The sequence below is a fragment of the Leptonychotes weddellii genome, chromosome 10 (genome assembly GCF_054177405.1).
Source record: "Leptonychotes weddellii isolate Sample4059 chromosome 10, ASM5417740v2, whole genome shotgun sequence".
NCBI classification, from domain to species: Eukaryota; Metazoa; Chordata; class Mammalia; order Carnivora; family Phocidae; genus Leptonychotes; species Leptonychotes weddellii.
In genome coordinates, this window is record NC_138378.1 from 96,265,620 (window position 1) to 96,289,877 (window position 24,258).

The 24,258-nt window shown below is 42.2% G+C and overlaps 3 protein-coding genes across 7 annotated transcripts in view; 2 read left to right on the forward strand and 1 right to left on the reverse strand.

Annotated features, from left to right (window-relative positions):
* Positions 1 to 4,087, reverse strand: part of CEBPZOS (CEBPZ opposite strand) — a 26,935-nt gene extending 22,848 nt beyond the window's left edge. For both annotated transcript variants that reach the window (XR_014138263.1, XM_081796911.1), the window contains exon 1: positions 3,960 to 4,087. Coding sequence is in view for 1 of the 2 variants with exons in the window: in XM_081796911.1 (XP_081653037.1) it covers positions 3,960 to 4,072 (113 nt within the window). In the remaining variant the exon portion in view is untranslated. The remainder of the gene's footprint in view (positions 1 to 3,959) is intronic.
* On the forward strand, positions 588 to 16,859 carry SULT6B1 (sulfotransferase family 6B member 1). The gene is given in 7 exon segments (XM_081796913.1): positions 588 to 786; positions 2,209 to 2,321; positions 6,482 to 6,571; positions 7,444 to 7,570; positions 11,251 to 11,345; positions 14,190 to 14,346; positions 16,708 to 16,859. Coding segments are annotated over 7 exon segments (912 nt in total). The 3' UTR covers positions 16,839 to 16,859.
* Positions 16,860 to 22,798: 5,939 nt separating this feature from the next.
* Positions 22,799 to 24,258, forward strand: part of EIF2AK2 (eukaryotic translation initiation factor 2 alpha kinase 2) — a 32,432-nt gene continuing 30,972 nt past the window's right edge. For 2 of the 4 annotated variants that reach the window (XM_081796928.1, XM_081796930.1), the window contains exon 1: positions 22,799 to 22,956. The gene's annotated coding sequence lies outside the window, so the exon portion shown is untranslated. Of the gene's footprint in view, positions 22,957 to 23,102; positions 23,256 to 24,258 lie in introns of those variants that run through there. The other 2 variants (XM_006737451.3, XM_081796931.1) reach the window with 2 other exon arrangements.

Here is a 24,258-nt window from a genome sequence, read left to right on the forward strand (position 1 = left end):
TTTATGGAAATATAGAAATAGTAAGACAGTCAGATATTCCAATTTTACCTTTTGACAAACATTTTAAAAATACATTATTACAAATATAATGAAACCCAGAAACCTATCCAACTAGGAACCCTCTCTGGTCTCGTCTTTCCCCACTGTAAAATGGAGATTAAAAGTTGCTCTCCTACACCTACCACCTGCCTCAGTAAGATATGTTCTGTTGACATACAAAATTTCCTCAATTCTGTGATGGAAAATTGTATGTCTGATTCAGACATACAATTTGTTTGTTAGAAAGTTAATATCTGTTATCTTCTGGTAATGGACTCTATTCTTACTTTCCTTGGGAAGATTGTCTATAATGGTAATATAATCAACCCCTGGGGTTATATTCCCTAATCCTCACACTGCTCTGCACCTGTGGTTTGCCTTTTGTCAGAGATGGGTGTGCAAACAGGCAGGTGGGGGCGGGGAGAATTCAATGATTTATTTCTCATGTGAACTGGGGGAGCCCTTTATTCCACCTCCTGAGAAACTCCATTAAAAGCCGTCGCTACTCCTGGACGACCACAGAACAGGTTCATCAGCAGGGAGCCAGCATGGCCAGTAAGTCCAAATTTATTGACTATATTGACGAAGCTTTGGAAAAATCAAAAGAAACTGCGCTTTCTCGCTTGTTTTTCACTCATCAGGGGATTCCGTACCCAATCACCATGTGCACCTCAGAAACTTTCCAGGCCTTGGACACCTTTGAAGCCAGAAGTGATGACATAATGCTCGCATCTTATCCAAAGTGTGGTAAATGACAAATCATTTTCTACAGGGGCACCTTTTCATCGTGAGTAGTTGGGCAGGGTGCAAAGCCAAGGTCAGGGAGGAGGGCAGTTTATTGCTGCATGAAGCCAGCCAGAAAGCAGTGGGAGGGGCGCCTGGGTGGCTCAGTCGTTAAGCGTCTGCCTTCGGCTCAGGTCATGGTCCCAGGGTCCTGGGATCGAGTCCCACATCGGGCTCCCTGCTCGGCAGGAAGCCTGCTTCTCCCTCTCCCACTCCCCCTGCTTGTGTTCCCTATCTAGCTGTGGGTCTCTGTCAAATAAATAAATAAAATCTTTAAAAAAATAAAAAAAAATTTTTAAAAAAGAAAGCAGTGGGAGGATGATCAAGACGGTTAAGAGCAGGGGTGCCTGGGTGGCTCAGTCGTTAAGCATCTGCCTTCGGCTCAGGTCATGATCCCAGGGTCCTGGGATTGAGCCCCGAATCGGCGGGCTCCTTGCTCAGCGGGGAGCCTGCTTCTCCCTCTCCTACTGCTTGTGTTCCCTCTCTCGCTGTGTCTCTCTCTGTCAAATAAATAAATAAAATCTTAAAAAAAGAAAAAGATGGTTAAGAGCATAACTTATGAAATCAATAACTAGAACTGCTAGATTTAGAAACCTCAGTGTCTGAGGGAGGAGGTCTGCTGGATGATGGATGCAGAAAAGATTCATAGTGGGGCAGGCTACCAGAAAGATGAATGCAGGAGAGTCCATTTGCTATCAAGCACTGAGAGCAGTAAAGATTTTCATCTTGATTCTTGACTAAAGACAAAAGCATGCCCATGTCTATAATGCATGTGATGATTTCCACATAAGAGATTATTTTTCAGGATCAAACATCATCAATCCTTTAGTTTTACAAACCAGTTTTATATGGTTTACATTCATCAATGGAGGATGAGACATTGAGAATCTAAATTCTCCTATTTCATAAAATCTCACAATCTACTTTTGATTTTTTTTAACTGGTATTTCATCTCTAAGTGTTTATTAAAGCCATCTTCATTTGATATTTTTCTGTTAATTGATGCTGGGTTTTAATAAAATCAAAATTATAATACTCCTATAGAAAATATTCATTAACGTAAGGGAAAATAATACATGATATATAATAAAAAATCATTTCTATAACATAACATTGTTCTGTAAGGGACATATGATAGATTCAAGAAATATTGCCACTTGTTAAAGGAAAAATCTGAAAAATAAAGTAACTTGAATTTTGTACTAACGTAAGAAGTGCTGTTTCCACAAAACTGTTTCTTTTATAGCCCAGTTTATTTCAAGTGTACATTGTACATACCACAGGATGGCTGTAGGTTTTAATTTTTATGATATATATGTGAAAGTAACATGCCTTTGCTATATCAAGACTCCTTAATGAGCTTTGATTCTTTGATTTTTCTTATAGGTTCAAATTGGATTCTCCACATCATTAGTGAATTGATATTTGCTGAATCTAAAAAAAAGTATGAATATCCAGAATTCCCAATTCTTGAATGTGGGGACCCAGAAAAATACCAGGTTAGTACCAAACAGCCTTTAAACTTACAGTAAATTATCATAGAAAGAATTCTTCCATTTGGGAGATATTTTTAGTTTTGCGTTCAGAAAGTACAGTACTTAAATCATGGCAACTTATTTTGTGCTTACCATATTATCCCAGCACTTTTCAAGGATTATCTCATTTCATGGCGAAATAACCTCATCACGATTTTACAAAAGATAAACCATTAGAAACTTACCCAACGTCAAGGGGCTAATAAATGGCAGGGCCAAGATTTGAACCCAAGTTTTCCAATTGGAGCTTCTTAACCTCTGCACAATATGGACAGCCTACTTATAAAAGAAAAATAGGAGGGAAAGCAAGCCGAGAAACCTGAAGAAAAATTAAAACCAGGGGTACCTGCCTGGCTCGTTCAGTAGAGCATGTGACTCTTGATCTCAGGGTTGTAAGTTTGAGCCCCATTTGGATGTAGAGATTACTTAAAAAATAAAATCTTAGGGGCGTCTGGGTGGCTCAGTAGTTAAGCATCTGCCTTCGGCTCTGGTCATGATCCCAGGGTCCTGGGATCGAGCCCCGCATCGGGCTCCCTGCTCAGCAGGGAGCCTGCTTCTCCCGCTCCCTCTGCCGCTCCCCCTGCTTGTGTTCCCTCTCTCGCTGTGTCTCTCTTTGTCAAATAAATAAATAAAATCTTAAAAAAAAAATCTTAGGGGCCCCTGGGTGGCTCAGTCAGTTAAACAGCCAACTCTTGGTTTTGGTTCAGGTCATGATCTCAGGGTCTTGAGGCTGAGGCCCAGTCTGGCTTGGCACTCAGTGTGAAGCCTGCTTGTCTCTCTCTCTACCCCAACACCTGCTCCCCCCACCCCCCACCTCCTGGCACATGCTCTTGAACTTTCGCAAATAAGTAAAATCTTTATTTTAAAAAAATCTTAAATAAATAAATAAAAATAAAAAGCAAAATCTTAAAAAAAATTAAAACAAAAAAGCTTTGTCTCTGAAGACAGAGACTTGGGTGGGATGCCAACAGGAGGGTTCCTCTAAGGCCCAGATAATCCTGCCCTCAGTTTATGTCAGCAGTCCCCAGACTTTTCCTAGGAAGACATTACCTTTGATGTCTCTGCCTTGGGGATGACTCAAGTAGTAGCTGAGAGAGTAAGTCACTGGTGTGTGTAAAGGTTCTAACAGGTCATCCTACCTGTTCTAATTCACCTTACCACATATTATTACTCGCTTTATCAGTATAACTAAGTGGGGCTTGGGTGTGAGACAGGACGCTCTGGTCCCTGCCAGGGAAGGCAAGAAAAGGGTGGGAGGAAGGATCTGCCTCAGGACTTCAGTGCTTGGGTAGGACAAGTGAGAGGAGGACCATCCCTGGCCCTACCTAGATACACCAGAAATGCATTTGGGAAGGGAAAGCTGTATTCAAGGGGGAACCACAGTCTCAGCAAAACTTTGAGAAGTGTTTACTACCAAGACTCCCAACAAGCAGACAGAAGAGCTCAGTTACTAAGAAATAAGTCATTGGATTGAGACTCAGGAAGTGGTTTCTGGAAAATGACAGAGACACCTGGCGTGATGACAAATATAAACTGAAAAGTTGGATCTTAGGTGGAAGGAAGCCCATTTCCGTGGATCGGACTAAAGTCACAAAAAATTACATGCAAATGAGATGTACAGGGACTTGGGGGTGGGCTGGAGTGGGAGGTAAGTGTGCATCCTGCATGTGGTTGGCTGCAACCTCAGGAGGCATCCGAGGCGCCAGCAGCCACATCGGGGCCCAGACGTGGGCGGTCAGGACTGGCTCGGGATGCGTGGACAGGAGTCTTCAGCAGCTTTTTCATAGGGAAGAAACGATGGGCCAATGAAAAGCCCCACTGGTTTCTCCTGTCCAGGCCATTGCGTAACATTTTTTCTAAAGAGGGTGTTTCGCATCAACTTTACAATTTATGCTAACATTTCCCCAGTTTTCCACTTTTTTGAAAAATAAACTCTACACCCAAAGTGGGGCTCGAACTCACAACCTGGAGATCAAGAGTTGCATGCTCTGACTGAGCCAGCCAGGCGCCCCTATTTTAAAATGGAAATCAGTAAGAAGATGAGCTTTACTCAACAGTTACTCACTTTACAGAAGACTTTCCTAAAATACATATATTTTCCTGCGGTGCCTGGCTGTCTCAGTTGGTGGAGCATGCAACTTGATATCAGGGTTGTGGGTTAGAGCCCCACATTGGGCATAGAGATTACTTAAGAAATAAAAGAAAATAAACATACAGTCTTCACGTTGCATGTACTTTGGCCATATCACATTTTCATCAACATTTTATTATATGCATATCAGTTTTGTTACAGTTATTTCTCATTTTCTCCCTGGATATTTTTCTAATCCTTTTAGGAACTTTACCATTTATCATGTCTTTTTGTGATTTTTGGCTGTTCGGTGTAGTGGAAACAGCATACTATAACTTAATCTGAAAATCACCACCTGTGCGATTTTGTACAAAGCACTTAAAACCCCAAAGCCTATTGTTAATCTCTAAAATGGGGGTTATAATACCCACCTGAGAGGATTGCTGTGAATGAATATAAAAGTGACATTCAAACTAAAAATTAGGACAGTTTGATATAAATCAAGTATTATGACTATTAATCACCACTTGGGCCCATATCATTGACTTAATTTTTTTTTTTAAAGATTGTATTTATTTATTTGACAGAGAGAGAGAGACACAGCAAGAGAGGGAACACAAGCAGGGGGAGTGGGAGAGGGAGAAGCAGGCTTCCCGCGGAGCAGGGAGCCCGATGCGGGGTCCGATCCCAGAACCCTGGGATCATGACCTGAGCCGAAGGCAGACGCTTAACGACTGAGCCACCCAGGTGCCCCTTAAATTTTTTTTTTATTTTTAAAACCTCATTTTATTTTTTGCCCTTGCTTGAGTTGGGATCTCCACTAAGTTTTTACAGAACAACTGGCTATAAATATCTAAATATCATTTATCATGGAAATAATGTGACCAAGCAGTGAGTGACCTCCACAAGTGTGGAAATAAACTTGAAGCTTTAGCCCGTATAACATACTAAAGGCCTAATATTAAGATGAAACCCTTACCCCTGGCAGATTAAACAGCTAACTTCATTTTTTAAATTATCAGTAGAAGTGGATACACACACACAAAGAATCAATGACTGAGTCCTCACACTGACAAGAATTTCTCTAGTAAAATATTTCTCAGATATTCAAGTGACTGTGCCCTTTCAGGTTCTGTTGGGATATTTGAATGGAAATTTAAAATTTTATTTATTTATTTATTTATTTATTTATTTATTTATTTATTCGAGAGAGAGAGAGGGCATGAGTGGAGTGGAGTGGGGGGGGGGGGGAGAGGGAGAGGCAGGCTCCCTGCTGAGGAGGGAGCCCAAGGTGGGTCTTGATCCCAGGACCCGGGGATCATCACCTGAGCTGAAGGCAAATGCTTAACTGACTGAGCCACCCATATGCCCCTGGAATTTTTTTGGTAAAAAAAAGCTAGATATTAAAAATAGGTTTGGAGGAGCTATGAAAAACTTGAATATTTCTGTTAAAGACCTTGACTATAGACGAGAGCCAAATTAAGTCAAAGAGTAGACCGCAGATTATGAGCTGTCTTGAACACAAGAATTTGATGTGATTTCGAGAAAAGGTAAACTTTTCAAAAAATGACCAAAAAAAAAAAAGATAAGCCAGTTCCTACAAGGAAGTCCAAAAGGACGATTTAAATTATTTGTTTATGATTTTCTCCATTCCTCACCCCCACAAAACAAGAAAACAGAAAAAAATTAAAAATTGGAGGAGGGGCACCTGGGTGGCTCAGTCAGTTAAGCATCTGACTCCTGATTTTGGCTCAGGTCATGATCTTACGGTTGTGAGATAGAGCCCAGCAACCCCGTCCAGGGCTCCCTGTTGGGGGTGGAGCCTGCTTAAGATCCTCTCTCTCCCTCTGCCCTGCCCCCACCCCTGTGCGCAAGCGCACTCTTCTTTTCTCGCTCTCTAAAACAAAAAACAAAACAAAACAAAAATTGGAGGAGGAAATGGAAAAAGCACAACAATAGTGATGCTTGAAACTACCATTCAGATACTATACTTAAGAGTGATTGACCATAAGACACACACACACACTTTCACTTTATTGTGTATATTTTTAAGAGAATGAAACAGTTTCCATCGCCAAGGATTTTGGCAACTCACCTCCATTATGACAAATTACCTGGGTCCATCTTCAAGAATAAAGCCAAGGTGAGTGTCCCTTCTTACTCGTATTTCAATTTGAAGTTTTTAACGTCTAGATATTGCCTTTCTGAGCTATGTGATGAAGTTTGCATCTTATAGAATTTTAATAAATGAAGTGTGAGATTTAGTATTTCTTCTGTTGTTTCTTTCTTCAGATTATATTTGCTATAGTTTCATGCAAAGCAAATGCATTTTCAACTAAGATATAAAACATATACCTAGAATTGAACATATTTTAAAATCTGTTTTGTAGTGAATAGATTTCAGAATCCCACTAAGATATTTAGAGTGTTTAACAAAAGAGTACAATCTAGGAAAACAAGCAGAAGGGTTTTGTTGTTGTTGTTGTTGTTCTTTCTGGTGAGCATTATTTACCTGAGGTCTGAAACAATTTTATTTCTGAATTTCACATATAATAGCAAACTTCATGTCATGCGTACGTAACTATAGGTGCGTTGGTTACTCTTATCACTGTTTGATCTTCTCCCACCAAACTCTGAACATTATTTTCATTTTCCTTAATATTATTTTGCAATTTTTACTTTGCATTTTAACTTTCCAGATCATGCCCTTATGACTCTTCTAATGAGCTTGCTCTTTTTTCCTTTTCGATATCTTCTACATACAACTTTTTACTAAGTTCATTAGCAGAAGTTCTCTGCTACAACATCAATCTGCTTTTTCTTCTTTTTTCTCCCTTCTCCCCAAATTTCCCCATCTGCTACCCCCTCTTCTTCAATTTCTTACTGTCCTTCTTTCTCTATATGTGAACAAAATTAAGTCGTATACAGGATTACACAATGATATTGCTCACCCCTTCACTTTTCCAAAGTTCAAAACATAGACCTGAATAAATTAACTTAATTTTCTCTCCCTAGATATTGGTAGTATTTTGAAACCCTAAAGATACGGCAGTGTCTTTTTTCCATTTCCACAATGATGTCCCCGATATTCCAAGCTATGGCTCTTGGGATGAATTCTTCAGACAGTTCATGAAAGGACAAGGTACAGCTGTTGGCTAAATAATTCTTTCTTCAACAGATGACCACATTAAGTACAAAAAAATCAAATGTGTCTTACAGTAAAGAAAGAAAGAAGATTAAGGAGGATCCAGGAACCAAAAAGTTGCTTTTAAATGAAGTTTTATAGCACCACTAGTTCTGTTCATCAAACAATAATACATTAGTGTTTTTAAAAATGATTTGGGCAATTCATATGTTGACTATGAGTAGGGGGTAGGCATCGAACAGACATGGGACAGGGGCATCTGGCTGGCTCAGTAGGCAGAGCGTGTGACTCTCGAACTCAGGGTTGTGAGTTCGAGCCCCATGTTGAAGGATAGAGATTACTAAAAAAAATAATAATAATAATAAAATAAAATTTAAAAATCTTAAAAACCCACACCTAAGATATTCATTTGCCAGAAAGCAAATCAGCTTTGCCAGACCATGTTGTTGTTTCACCTCTGGTTATTGCTAACTGCAATTTTATAAGTGCCTACTGATGCTCCAGGTACTAAAGTAGGTGTTGTATGTGCATGATTTCGCTTAGGACCATAACAAATTATGAATAAGGCAGTAGTCACCCCTTGCACAGATGAGGAAACTAATCAAAAAAGTTAAATCCCTTGCCAGGGGTCCCACTGCTTGTAGGTACCAGTGACTCTATCCCATGGGTATAGTGGCCAGAGGTTAAAGATGCCTTCTCTAACTCATGGCTCTCTTGAGTCTTATGTGGAGTAGAAGGCAGAATTAATGCCAGATGACCCTAGAAAGGAAGCTATTGACAGGTCACTCCAAGAGGACCACTTTTGAAGGTGACCAGCCCAGCAACCACATGCTGGACACGGGGGCAGTCAGTACTGGCCCCAAAGCAAAGATGAAGTCTGGGGGTTGGGGTGTAGGAGAGGAAAAAATAGTGCTCAGAAGGTGCTTATGAAGGGCCTTGAAGAAAGTTTAGTTTGTCTGGAAACCACTCACTGAGACTGGATGGAGGAGGCAGTTAAGGCAAGTCTGAAACGGCCCCCCGTTGATAACATGAGAGGGCATTTAGTGATGAGAAGCTGTCATCACTGGAACAATCTATCGCAGGGAATCTTTGTGGCTCTAGCCTCCCTTTCAGCCTAATTATTTGATTGACAATGATAAAATGTGCTGGGCTTAACCTGAATAAAGTTTCTGCCTTACAAACTTGTTAAATTCAACCTAGGGAGGAAACTCAATGTACTGGGAAACATACCGGATTTGGAATGAGAGGTCTGGATTGGGCTTCATCACTTACTACTATATATTATAATTAATATTAGAGAGAATAAAATAGTTACCACTTACTGAACAATTACTACATGCCAGGTACTATATGCTATCCCTCACGTACGTTTTTAAATTTCATTTCTCATAAGAACCCTATGAGGATAAATACTATTATTGTCCCCGTTTTATAAAGATGGAAATAGAGGCATAAGAAAGTCACGCGGCCATTAAGTAGCAGAGCTGGAACATTTTTAGATTAATTAATTAATTTTTAAATTTAAATTCAATTAATTAACATATTATTAGTTTCAGAGGCAGAGTTCAGTGATTCATCAGTCTTATATAACCCAGTGAGCAGAGCTAGAACTTAAACCCATGTTCAAATCACTCATGCCTGGGTGATTTTGAGCAAGACATTTGATCGCTGTGAACTTTGGTTTCTTTACTTCTAAGGTAAGGAGAAGAGTATCCGACCTACCGGAAGTGGGACAGTATAGCATTTTGTTTGGCAGCCTTAGCTTTTGTGTCAGACAGATGTCGAAAGATGACCACACCCATAACTTACTAACCCTGTGACCTTGAAGTGGTGACTTAGCTTCTCTGGGTTTCTATTTCCCCATCAACAAAACAGGTTTAAAAATTGTACCTATCACATTGGATTGCTTTAAAGACTGAAGGATAAAATGTATCAATTAATAGTGCATTTGGAAGCCTAGAAAACCTGACCACAGTGGCCTAAACAAATTGGGTTTTATTTTTCTTACTAAACAAGAAGGCTGAAGGTAGGCAGCTGCTTCCGCTGCCCAGTGATATCGGGCCAACACCTCTGACATTCCCTTGGCCTCTCCCTTTTGCGCCTTTTGCAACATACTCTCAAGTTGGCTACTGTCCTTCCAAGCATCCCCTTCAGTTCACGAAGAAGGCTTAACAAGACAGCAACAGGTTTGCTAGAAACCTTCCAGCAGACTCCTGCTTGTCTTGCTGACCAACCACAGCTCTGAGGGAGGCTGAAAAACAGGAACCCAAATTCTCACAATTGGCTTAGACCCAATCAATCAGTTTAGGTAACAACAAAAATGGAAGTGTATCGGATACTGGGTGTGAAACTTACAGTGTTTGCCACAACAAATAAAATATGTAGAAACAGCCTGGCTCGGAGCAAGGACTTCATGATAATGATAATAATCATGAGAATATTACTATTATTAATGATAGAGCAATAATGGCTAAAATTTGTTGAGTGGGTACTATAAATCAGGGGCCGTTTTAAGCATTTGATATGTGTTAATTCACTTAAACCTCCTAACAATCCCATTTTACAGATGAGGATCCTAAGGTACAAAGGGGTTCAGCGAATTTGCTCAAAGTCACACAGTCCGCAAGCACCACAGCCCATCAGTGTCTCGATCTGCACTGTCCAGGATGGGGGCCACTAGCTACATGTGGCAACTGAGCACTTGAAATGTGACAAGTGCAATCGAGGAGCTAAATTTTAAATTTTATTTAATTTGAATTAGCTTAAATTTAAACTTAAAAACAGATACTCAGTTCAGTTACTGGAGACTTTTAAATAAGTTTGGTACAAGTTGAGTGTATGAATCTACTTTTTCAACCAAAGTTTTAAAAGTCGAAAAATACATCAAGTATTTTTTTAAACGATTTTATTTATTTATTTGACATACAGAGAGAGAAAGCGCACAAGTAGGCAGAGTGGTAGAGGGAGAGGGAGAAGCAGGCTCCCCGCTGAGCAGAGAGCCCAATGTGGGGCTTGATTGTAATAGAATTTAAATAAAATAAAAATTACAGTTGTGGCTTGCATTAAATTTCTATTGGGCAATGCTGATCTAGATAATATCTGTCTCATCATTTCTTTCTTTCTGGCACTATCTGTCAATTTTCATGTATCATTCACTATTTCTGAGTTATTTTATTCACCTAAATATTCATGAATGTCTGATAGTTTTTATCAAACCACTTTTGCAACTAGCTTAGTTGTGTTATTATTTATGAAAATAATAAAATGAATAGAAATCTGACAATAGGAATGGTTTATGCCAATTCTTTTGGAGCAGGGATTTGTAATAACAAATAAACATCTTGTTTGAGGGGTGCCTAGGTGGCTCAGTCAGTTAAACGTCAGACTCTTGATTTTGGCTCAGGTCATGATCTCAGGGTCATGAAATCAAGCCTCTCGTGGAGCCCTTTGGTGGGCTCCTCGGCGAGGAGTTTGCTTCTCTCTCTCTCTCTCTCCCTCTGCCCCTCCCCCCACTGGCATGTGTGCTCTCTAAAATAAATAAATAAATCTTTAAAAAAAAATCTTGTTTGAGCATATACACATATGTATAGTTTATATTTTAGAGCATAAATTAACCATCTATCATTTTAACCTCAGTTATTTAAAATTCCTTAAGAATTTTTTCCCCGTGTTTTTAGTTTCTTGGGGAAGTTATTTTGATTTTGCCATTAATTGGAACAAACATCTTGATGATGAAAATGTTAAGTTCCTATTATATGAAGACCTGAAAAAGGTGAGATTATGATTATTGACATTCTATAGCAAAATTTCTTATAAAATATAACATAGAGCACTTACTTTTAATGTCTGGTTGTGTGAATATTGTATTCAATTAAAAAAAAGAATATTCCAAATATGTAGGAGAGGTTAGGGAAAAAAATACAATGCATAGGGGCTTAGGATTAAACAGAAATAAAATAATGCTTAGCAACTTATGATTAAGAGTGGCTGCTTTATTTTCCTGCTATGATAGATGGTCCAATTTAAGAATGGCAAAAATAATAGGTAGGTTTCAGTTGAGATTTAAATGAACATGCATTTGGCTGTGAATTGATTTTTCCATATGATGTTATTTTTTTTTTAAGATTTATTTATTTATTTATTTGAGAGAGAGAGAATGAGAGACAGAGAGCATGAGAGGGAGGAGGGTCAGAGGGAGAAGCAGACTCCCTGCCGAGCAGGGAGCCCGATGCGGGACTCGATCCCAGGACTCCAGGATCATGACCTGAGCCGAAGGCAGTCGCTTAACCAACTGAGCCACCCAGGCGCCCTGATGTTATTTTTTAAATTGTTTATCCATGAACATTTAGTGAGTGAGTGCTCAGCATTGTTCTAGGCCCTTGTGATACATCAGTGAACAGACCAGACAAAGTTCACTGGCCTGGAGAAGCTTACCTTCTAGCTAAAGAAGGCGGGGAGAGAGAATGGTAAATAATAAACACAGTATTTTTTTAATGTTTATAATATTTAAGACAAAAATGGCATAGCTGATTAAGGAAAATTGGAAATGTTAGGTAGGGGTGGGGAACTGGGATGCTGGACATATCCCAGTATAGAATAGGGTAGTTGGCGGAAACCTCATGGAAAGTAAGTGATTTGAGCAAAGATCTAAAGAAGAGAGGGAGTGAGCCCAGTAGGTAATTGGAATAAGAGCTTTCCAGGCATACACAATCAACTGGAGCAAAGGATCTAAGGTTAGAGTGTTCCTGGCATCATTAAGTGACATGAAGGAGGTGAATGTGGCAGGGTGAGTAGGGTTGAGCCTGGGGAGATTAACCAATGAGAACAGAGGCAAGGGAATGAGGTAGAGTGAAGTATGGGAATCATGTGACAGGCCATTGAAATTCCTTTGGCTTTCACTCTGAGTGAAATGGAAAGCCATTGTAGGAGAAGAAGAGTGATAGGAATTGGTGTGTTTTTAATAGGTTCATTCTGGTTGGTGTATGAGAACGAAATAGGGAGAAGCAAAGACAGTATAGAGAAACCCATGAAGAGAGTACTGCAATAGTCCAGGCAAAGGAAGATGATGGCTCAGGCCAGAAAGGGCAGTGGCAGTGATAAGTGGTTGAATTCTGAATATATGTTGAAGAAGAGCTAATAGGATTTGCTGCTGGACTGAACAGGAGAAAGAGTGGTGAGAGAAAAAGAGAAATCAGATAAGACTCCAATGTTATTGGCCTGACCAACTGAGAGGATTGAGTTGTCATCATTTGTGTAGGAGATGCCAGTAGGTGAAAGCGGGATTGTGGGAAAGATCAGGGGTTTGGTTTTGGATATGCTTAGTGTGAGATGTTTATCAGTCATCTAAATGGAGAGGTCAAGTAGGCAGTTGGGTATAAAAGTCTCGAATGAAGAGAGAGTTCTGGGCTGTATATATAAATTTGGCACATGAGATTACATACCCATGTATGTAAGTATACAGATGGAGAAGAGAAGAAGACCAAGGACTGAGCCCTGGAGTCCCCCATAGAGAGAGTTTGGGAAACAGGGGGAATCAGCAAAGGAGACAGAGGAGTGGCTATTGAGGTAGACAGGAAGCCAGGGTCCTGGAACTCCAGTGAAGAAAGTATGTTAAAAAGAAGGGAGAATGGCAGATGCTTTCTAGTGGAAGTGCGTTCTTAACACCAGTCTCCCCTGAAATTCTTATCAAAGGAAAGTATAACTGAACCCGTCCCTTCCCTTGATAGAGTGCATCTATGGAACATGAAAGAACATATCAATTTAATCTGTTCTCCTTCTAGCCTAGAGTAATGTCTCTAAAACTTGTGTTCTATGGAATGTCAGTGTTGCCTGGATGTTAATAATTCTTGCTTAGAGGTTGCCTATTCAAACTGATTTGGGGACTGCTACTCCTTTGGGACGTTCACACTGTAGCTGGCATAGTAAAGATTCAGAGATCCTGTAGGAAAAACTAACAAAAAGGTTATCTTTATTTAACCGAAAGGATTCCAGCCTTATTTGACCTCAACCCTTCACCCTCCTTTTTTTTTTTTCATAAAACATCTATAACCACCTTAAAGTAAATTAGTGTTCTGTAGAATACAGTTTAAGAAACTGTTCTAGGAGATTTATGAATCTTCATGGTCAGGGATACTGTTGAGGAGGTTCATGATTTACAAGGGTATTTAGACAAGATAAATTTCAAGACTCCCTCTAGTTTTTATGATTCCAAAAATTAGACTTTCGTGATGGAATTAAACATAGAATTCAGAAAAAAAGAGAATTGGAACGAGCATGTACAATTACATTAATTTCCTCATCTCATCTAGACTGGTGCTTTTTAATAAAGTATCACCTTAGATGAGATTCTTACCTACTACTTAACGCTTACTCTCATTATTTGTATCCTGAAAAGTTCAGGAAGAGTCATATATTGAAACTACAAAGTAAAATCAATACAGAATATCATGTAGGGCCATCTTGAATATTGATACAGAAGTATCAAAGGAAGTCTAAAGATAGTGAGATAAATAGTTAGAGAGCTAAGCTTAATAAATCCATTCTGGCTAAGAAGCCTGTCTTTGCTATGGCATGATTCCCATACAAAGAAGTTTATCCTTGAAAATTTTGTTTTCAGAACCTGGCTGCTGGAATAAAACAAATTGCTGAGTTCTTTGGATTCTCTTTAACTGGGGAGCAGATTCAAACCATCTCAGCCCAGAGTACATTCCACGCAACGCAAGCAAAGTCCCAGGAAACACATGGTGCTGTCGGCCCGTTTCTGTTCCGCAAAGGTAAAGTCACCCTGGTTTCTGGGACACCCACAATTTGCATGTAATAGGCAATCCAAATAACTAGACCTTAAGTTAAGACAGGATTTCTTTTTTCTCTCCCTCAACAAGAAGTTTGACACAGTCAGTTCAGAACTAGACTGGCAGGTCTGCAATATCTAAGTTCCTACTACCTTTCTGCTTGGCACTTTGTGATGGCAAGATAGCAGCCAGAACAGCACCATTACATTAAAATTAAAGGACTGTTTTATTAAAATAAGGGACTAGCAAGAGACAGAATCGCGTGTGTTAGCTGAGTGGGGTCCCTTTAAGGAACTTTGTGGGAAGCCTCATCAGTAACTTTGTACACTTCATTGGCCACCTCTCTCTGCCCTGTTGGCTGGGAACTGTGATTTTTTTTTAAGGTGGGAACATTATTACTAAATTAAAATCAGGGTTTTGTTAACAAGGAAGGAAGAGATAATGAGTATTGAATAGGCAACTAGCTATGTCTGTCACTTGATGATTTTACCTAAATTTCATTAAAGCTTTCTAATTTCTTACAGAAATTTACGATAATATAGCTTAGGGATTACCAGGCTTTTTAACTGCATATATAATGAAAGTATAATGTGATTCAGAGCCAGCACACATCACAACGACAACTATCATTTATCAGGCATCTATCGTGTGTTAGACCTCTTGCTGGGCATAAATTTTATAGCAAAAAAAAAAGATATTAATTCCTTAATTTTACTAATGTGGGCACCAAAGCTCAGGGATATTAATTTGTCCATTGCCACAAAGCTAATAATCGATGGAGTCAGGATTTGAACGTCGGTTTACTTGGCTCTACTACACTTTATCAAATGAAAACCCATTTAAAATCCCCACCATGAATGGAACATTGAGTATAAATCTGGCTTTGGTTTGATTCCTGAGTTTATCCCTGATTTTTATGCCTTGTTTGATGAACTTTAAAGGAGGGGAAAAAAGAGAACTTTTCTATTCATTGTTAATCAAGCACTATTCAGAACAGAAAAATTCGAAAATAAAGTAATAATTTAAAATTTTTACAATATTCCTCATAGAAAATTCAGAAAGCATGGGAAAATGTGCAAAAGCATTAAAAATTATCCACATTCCTCCCACCAGAGGCATGTTTAACTTTTTTGGCATATTTCTTCCAGCCTTACTCTGTGATGTCAGCAGATGACATCTGTAAACAGTTTTGTGTTTTATGTTATTCCCTTCATATATCTAAGCATTTCCTCCTGTCATCAAACCCTCTTGATAAACAGACATTTCAAATGGCTATTCAACAAGGAACTTGCACCTTCAACCCAAATCACCAAAAGATTCTAAAGAAAGAAGTAATTTCCTTTGCTTTTAAAAGTAATAAGAAAAACATATACTAATCTCAGGAAAATAATAACTTCCTGCAAAATTTTCAGTATCTGAGGTCTTCACAAAAACCTGCTGTAAAATGACAACTTCTCAAGGGGAAAAGTATTTAAAAGACTTCACAGAGAAAAAAAATGACTCTCAAAAAGTGGAATTTTAGGTCTCAAGGCTTGAGACAGGGGTGGGGATAGATCACTGAAGCCTGTTGTCCCCTCAGTGATGTAAAGAGTACATCACTTCCCATGCCACGGATGGGGAAGCCCCAGTGATACTGTTAATTTTACAAGACTTACATTCGTTCTTAAGACTCATTTTCTTCATGTGTCTATTTTCACATTTCAAAGTGAAATGCTGCACTGAAAAATGGTAAAATCGAGAAGAAATAGGGGTGGGGGTATGGGCAAAAGGGGTGAAGGGGAGTGGAGAGGTACACATCTCCGGTTATGGAATGAATATGTCACAGGAATAAAAGGCACAGCGTTAGGAATATAGCTCAGTGGAATTGTAAGGTGTTGTATACAGGTGACAGAAGGGAGAGACACTTGTGGTGAGCCCGGCATCACTTAAAGAGTTGTTGAACCTGAAACCAATGTAACACTGTGTGTCAACTACACCTAAATAAAAATAAAAATTAAAATAAAATAAAGTAGCTAAAAAATCAGGAAGGAATATTCTGTTTTTTAATTTCATTTTATTATGTTATGTTAATCACCATACATTACATCATTAGTTTTAGATGAAGTGTTCCATGATTCATTGTTTGCCTATAACACCCAGTGCTCTGTGCAGAACATGCCCTCCTCAATACCCACCACCGGGCTAACCCATCCCCCCACCCCCCGCCCCTCTAGAACCCTCAGTTTGTTTCTCAGAGTGCATCGTCTCTCATGGTTCGTCTCCCCCTCTGATTTCCCCAAAAAAAAGAAGATAGGAAGAAATATTCTAACAGAGTCCGGGTCTGTTGTTTTTTGTGTGTTGCAGGTGAAGTTGGTGATTGGAAAAATTTGTTCAGTGAAACTCAGAACCAGGAAATGGATGCAAAATTCAAAGAGTGCTTAGCAGGCACTTCCCTAGGAGCAAAGCTGAAGTATGAATCCTATTGCCAAGCTTGATTTCTGGTTAATGCTGTAGGCGTGGATATTTTATTTTGATGAATAATAATTAAATTTAAATAATGAAATAAGTTAGTCAAATAACCAAATAATGATAATTCAATAACATTTAGATATAAATAACGTGAATTTAATAATACTGACAACATTTGAAGTTTCTGAACTCAGACTTGTTTGCTCGCTTTTGGGGAAAAGGCCATTTAGCTATCCAAAGGGGATAGTCTTGCTAATGGGGGATGCTGGGCTTTTCACTTCTTTCATGCTCTGGGTTCACATAAGAGCATAAGCAGATACTATCAGAAACATGCGTAAATCGGTGTTTGAGTGTAGATGAGACAGCTCTCCCAATGATGCACAAATTTTTGTCCTCCCAGAATAATTCCTCTCTCACTGAGGATCAAAGCACTTGTGGTGGCTATCTCAAACTTAGAATTGGGGGGAAATGTAATTCCAACTCAGCACTGAAGTCAGATGACTAAATCCCATCCTCATATAATTCAAGGAAAATGCATTGCTCATCTACTCTGTACATGTCTCTTTAGGAGGCCCTATGGAGGCCCCTCTCTTAAGGGGCTTTATATTTCTAGTTAACACAACGTTTAGTTCAAAGCTAAATATTAGAGATTGTGTTATTGTGGCATAAAGGCTTTTCTACCACAGAGGCCCAAGTAGTCATGTGGAATTTACAAGAGAAGGTAAAGCATGTTCTGGAAAAAACTTCTTAACAATCCTTAATCTTTACATCTTTACTTCTTTACAGATAAGAATAGAATGGTTCATAGAAGTTAGATAAAATTGCTTTGACAAAGACTGCAGGGCTACTATTTCTGGTAATATTGTGGATTACATAAACTAAAAACCCTTCCTTCACAACACCAAGAAACTGGATAAAAATTCTTTAAAATTCTTTTAGTTGATGAGGGCAGCTGGGTGGCTCAGTCGGTTAAGGGTCTGCCTTCGGCTCAGGTCATGATCCCAGAGTCCTGGGATCGAGCTCCCTCCTCAGCGGGGAGCCTGCTTCTCCCTCTCCCTCAGCCTGCCGCTCCCGCTGCTTGTGCTCTCTCTGTCAAATAAATAAATAAAATCTTAAAAAAAAAAAAAGAATCCTCTCTTCCTCTGCTTTCTACTGTAAACCAGTTTGTGTTTGATTTTATGTTTATTACATCAAAAGCATCCTAACTGATCTAATATTCTAAAAACCACTTCTTAGTAAAAAAGTCACTTCATTCACTAATTTATTCAATAAATCTTTATTGAGTGCCTACTATGTGCAGCGCTGTACTGGAAATGTGATGTTGGGCAAAAACCATACCGTGTCCTTAAGTGTTTAAATAGAAATTAGTTTCTTTAAAAAAAAAAATTTTATTTATTTTGGAGGCGGGGAGGGGTGAAGGGAGAGGGGAAAGAGAGAATATCAAGCAGACTTCCCGCTGAGCTGAGCTCTGTGGCCCCTCACCACTGGATCGCATGACCCATGAGATCATGACCTGAGCTGAGACCAAGAGTCAGACGCCCAACCGACTGAGCCACCCAGGCACCCCCTCATTTTTTTAAAAAGATTTTATTTATTTATTTAAGAGAGAGAGTGAGCACGGGGTTGGGGGGGGGGCAGGGGCAGAAGGAGAGGGAGAGAGAATCCTAAATAGACTCCCTGCTGAGCTCAAAGCCTGACACAGAGCTCAATCCCATGACCCTGAGAGTATGACCCAAGCCAAAACCAAGAGTCAGCCACTTAACTGACCGCACTGCCCTTCTTTTAACAGACTGGTCTAGGATGTGTCTGGTTCAGGTGAGGCTTGATCAGACAAGGCCCTGATTCTTAATCTTCACTTCTCAACTCTACTCTCTCAGTGTAGGCTCCATGTCCAGGGAGGTTTCTCCTGGTGCAGTACCGGAAACAGAAACCACTAAGAATGTCGAGCATAATGATTTAGTAGGAAATGAACGTGTATGTGTTGGAAGGGATGGCAGAATGGAGACTTCCACTGTATCTGCCATCCAGAGTTCTGCCACCACAGATGTCCCATGCCCTCGGAGCACTGACAAGGACACCTGGAGTCCAGCTCCACTGAGCAGAGGTGCTTGCTTGTCAGCTCATTCTGTCACAGAAGGATGGCTTTTTCCTCCCCTCCATCTTCCAGATCTTGCACCACTGTTCATCAGTCATCAGCAGAACTCAAATTATGTCCAGAATTTTAACTCCATAGAAATCTGGAAAATGTGATTTTAACCTTCCATGCATTATAACCCAGGGCATAGGGAGACATAGAAGGGAGTGAGCATGGAAGCTAAATAAAAATTAACAATATCTAGTGCAGTCCACAGCTTCCGCTAATAATCTTTCAAGCCAACAACAGAACTCTGTTCCCACCTAATGCTGCTGTTCCCTCCTTCAAACGAAAACATGCTTATCCTATCCCTGAATCTTTACACCCATTGCTATGTGATGTTCCTTCCTCTTCTCTTTTAGGCACAAATTCCACCTTAAGACACTCTAACCTAAAGACCATCTTATAAAATTCACCACCAGCAGCAAATCTCATATAAAAGGAAAAGGTAAAGCAATTAAAAGAAGTTCATTAATACCTACAAAAAACAAAGCCAGGAAGAAAAATATGTAGCTTCTACAGTCCTTTATTCTGCAACAGGAAATGAGACCGGAGATGGTGTTTATTACTTCCTTATTCATTGTTCTCTTTGCCCTCAGAAATCTTCCCAGCCAGTAGGGTGACACAAACCTTCAATCCTGAAGGATTTGAGCCCCAAACAGTCCTTCCTTGTTGAACAGCTATAGATTTCCATTAACATGTAACGTTGAACAGGGAATTACTAGAAGCAACTTTGGAGGAACTCCTGGGTCGAAGACATGCTTGTCCCTGACCCTGTTGTGTGGCTGCATCACTGTTTTCCCTTATCGATCCCCCCAGCCAGTTCAGTAACCCCCTTATTTCCTTGCTGGCTGATGGCAATATCCAGATAGAGTTTCAAATTCCTATTCAAAGAATTATGTGTCCCCTAGTGGAAACACAGCCCAATGTCATAGGAACAGGAAGCACTATTTTGCAAGCGCATAACTAGGTTTATTTTTTTATTTTATTTTTTAAAAGATTTTATTTATTTATTTGAAAGAAAGAGAGCATGCGGGCAGGTGCACAAGCTGGGGGAAGAGGGAGAGAGAGAAGCAGACTCCCTGCTGAGCAGGGAGCCCGACGCTGGCTTATCCCAGGACCCTGAGATCATGACCTGAGCCAAAGGCAGATGCCCAACGACTGAGCCACCCAGGGGCCCCTAACTAGGTTTAAGTGTGGGACACAACCCTCTCACTTTTACTGTTCCTGAGTTCATGTGTCCTGGCCATGGAAAAAAACAGCAATTTGGTTTAGAACATAACTGCCCATGAAGGGCAGCACACCCAGCTTGCTAAGTGCTGTCTCCTACTTGGGGCTGTACCTGAGTCTTCCTTACTCCACGCTACTGTCCAATATGGCCAGCTGCTTGGGGTAATGAGGTTCAGAATAAAGTCATTGAATCCTATGGCAGTCACTTCTTTTTCTGTAAAATGGGTTTCTTAGTGAGGGATATGATGATGGTGAGCAAGGTATTCAGAATGTCCAACAGTGATGATGCTGGCAAACGCATTGCAGGAAGGAAAAGCAAATCCATATCTGCAATAAAGATTTACCCCCCAGAGGGCAAATCCCTGCCCACATGGTGATGAAAGGTCCTGGCATTAACCTGTCTGCCACAAAGTGGCTGGCTGGTCTCCCTTGGTGTAAGGTCCTCTCCACTGGGGCGCAGAGTTGGTCCCTGATGTGAGATATTGGGTGCTCAGCAGCCAGATCAGCCTTGATGAGAATTTCATGTTGATGAACTCACACATATCATATGTTCCTACCGCCATAGTCTCCTCATTCCTTGAACAAGCGCCCGGGGTGGCTGAGGAAAAGACTGACTGACATCTACAGAAGTCTTCCTGCCCACCTGCTTCTCAAAAGCCTCCTCAGGAAGAGGATGCCTTTGATGAACATTCACAATATGCTCATACTCTGTGTCTAACTGGTTCACCCACATCGTTTTCCTCAGGCCACCTTATCACCAATCCTCTGATCTTGTTCCTTCCAAATCTCTGACTATCCAGCTAACCTGCTAGAGACTGGTTCTATCCAAGCCACTAGCTTTCTCTCTTTCCACGTGACAACTAAAGGTACTGCTCAAAGTTGTGTCCACGGGAAGGATTTCCTTTCTCCCACTATCCTTCAGGGCCACCTCCCAGAGGGGCTGTTGTAGAACATCAGTCCACTTCTTCTTTTTTTTTTTTGTTTTAAGATTTTATTTATTTATTTGACAGAGAGAGACCCAGCGAGAGAAGGAACACAAGCAGGGGGAGTGGGAGAGGGAGAAGCAGGCTCCCCGCCGAGCAGGGAGTCCGATGCGGGGCTCGATCCCAGGACCCCGGGATCACGACCCGAGCCGAAGGCAGACGCTTAACGACTGAGCCACCCAGGCGCCCCCCAATGTTTTTATTTTATTTTTTTATTTTTTTTTAAAGATTTTATTTATTTATTTGACAGAGAGAGACCCAGCGAGAGAGGGAACACAAGCAGGGGGAGTGGGAGAGGGAGGAGCAGGCTTCCCGCGGAGCAGGGAGCCCGATGCGGGGCTCGATCCCAGGACCCTGGGATCATGACCTGAGCCGAAGGCAGACGCTTAACGACTGAGCCACCCAGGCGCCCCTGCATCAATCCACTTCTGATTAATGCCAGTGTACTGTGCTTCATGCAACTCTTCCTTTCTCAGTCACCTGGTCACAGGGAACTCCCCACAAGCTCAGTGATGTGGGTCGACAGAGCTTGTCCTTTCCTTTCTTTAAACGACAACTTGTCACTGTTACTCCCGCTGCTGCTGCCACAGACACCACACACCCACAAGACTGGCAAATGGTCTCATGCAAATTCCTGCCATTGCTGGAGCTTTTTGTCATCTGGAAATGCCCCAGAGAGATGGCTCTGCCTCCTATCTACCTTACAAACCTTCCACCAGTACTTCACATTTGTGGAATTTAACTCATGCCCAGGACATGAGCTATAATGAAAATACAGTGTTTAGCCACTGATACCCTGAAATTCCAGAAGGATGTAGGAGAGAAGTGGAGAGGGGCTCCTAGAGCCAATGCCAAATACTGAATGTATATGCGAGGTCCATCTTGGCAGCACCTCACTCCCCACTCTAGCTAAGATGCTGAGGGTACAGACTTCTGGTTCTAATCCCAGTTCTCCTGCTTACTGACTGAATTGCTTCTCTGTGCCTCAGACCTCAGTTTTCTCATCTGTTAAATAGGCATAGTAATGGCACCTACTTGTCAGTATTTGTTTTAAGTCCTCAGCACTCCTCAATCACCGTGCCTGTTTCTTATAAATAGAGGACTACTTAGTGGGGCTTTGGTAGGAAAACTCCACGAGGTCCCACAGGGAGCAGGTAGGTGGCTCTCCTCATTGCTGGACTGGCGGGTGCTTACAGCGGCGCTGACAAGGACCTGTTGAATGAATGGATGGGGTAGAAACTGACCGAAGGAAGGCTAGGTCCCCAGGGCTCTACATCCCCCGGCCTTGTAAAGGTGAGGAAGTAGCAGAGTGAAAAGGGGACGGAGTACTTTGGTGTTCCCGGGCCTGACCTTGACTTGAATCCCGGCTTTGCCACTTAGCAGCAGGACTCTGGGCGGGTTAATTTACTGTTTTTTTGATCATGAAACGGAGCGGATAATATCCACCTTGGTCGACCGCCGGTGCTGGGGGACCTCGGTGTGCTCCCTTCCTCCCTGCTGACCCTTCCCGCGCACCGGGGCAGGGCGGAAGCAGACGCGGAAGCCGGGGTGGCGGGGAGGGCGCAGAGGAAGGGGATGCCGCCGCAGGGTCCTCGCGCGCCTGGCGGCTAAGGGGCGGCACGTAGGTGGCAGCGCGCCCGGCGCGGACTCGGAGGGAGGCTCCAGCTTCCTGCGCTCCCCGAGCAGGAGAGGGCCGGGCGGCCGCCGGGGAAGGCGGAGCCCGCGGGGAAAACGAAAGCGAGAGTGAGCGGCCGGGACCCTGCGGGCGGTCGGCGGCGGCGGCGGCGGCGGCGCGGGGTGAGCGGGGCTCCGGGCGTCCGGGGAGCGCGGGGGGCTCTGGCGTGCAGGTGGGGGGCGGCGCGGGCGCGGCGAAGGGCGAGTCCCGGCTCGGGACGTGGACGCTGGTGAGAGGCCCCCGACCTCTAGCCCGGCCGCGCGGGAGGGCTGTCCGAGGCCCGGAGCCCGGGAAGCGATCGCGCAGCGCGCTGGGGACTGAGAGCCATTCCCCCCCCGCCCCCGCGAAGAGTTTCTATAAGAGCAAGTAAAGAATTTCCCGGGCCGGAGTGGCGGGGTGGCGGGGGATCTAGCGGAAAACAGTTAAGTTGGGAAATATGACAGATGGGAAATATGGAGGCCTGGATTTGCCATAGATTGGCTAAATAGGCCCTGGCTGAACATCTCCTGCCTACACAGTTGCAATTGTTTCTCAATGGCCGGTCCTTTTAGCCCACCCCACCCCACCCCTCACCCCCGCCCCAACTCCGTACCACCCCGTCCCCCATATCTTTTCTCAACACTGCAGCTGCCGAGGGGGTCCTTTAAGTCAGAACAGGACACTCCTCTGCTCGGATCACCCCAATAGCTCACCATCTCCTGAGAATTCCGTCAGTGGTGGCCCCTGGGTGGCTCGGTTAAGCCGCGGACTCTTGATTTCTGCTCAGGTCTTGATCTGGGGGTCGTGAGATGGAGCACAGCGTCCAGCCATCTGGAGCCTCCCCGCCTCCCGCCACGCAGGGCTCGGTGTTCAGCAGGGAACCTGCTCGAGATTCTGTCTCTCCCTCTGCCCCTCCCCCGCCCCAGCTCTCTCGCGCTCTCTCTCTCTCAAATATATAAATAAATCTTAAAAAAAAAAAATTCAGTAAATGGCGCAGACAAGGCCCCTTGCTCTCTCCACTGCGACCAGACAGGCCTCATTGCTGTTTTGGGAGGCAGGCAAGCACATGCCTGCCTCTGGGCCTTTGCACACCTGTTTCCCCTTCCTGGAAAGCTCTTCCCCCAGATGCCTGCATGGGTCATTCTTTTGCTTTACCCTGTACTTCTTGCAATGTCATCTCATCAGAGCAGCCTTCTCTGAACAACCAGCTATGTAAAAGAAACCCCGCCCTTCCCTGACTGTCCCCCCCCCCCTTACTCTGCTTCAGTTTTCAACATAGTAGTTATCAGCCTGTGACATTGTTTTATGGATTTGTCTGTGTTCCTCCGCTAGTAAGTTCACAAGAGCAGGGTTTCGTGCTCTGGTGCCACCCCAGCACCTAGTAGTAATAGGGCCTCTTTAAATATATGTTTAATGAATAGTAATAGTAATAGTAATAGTAATAG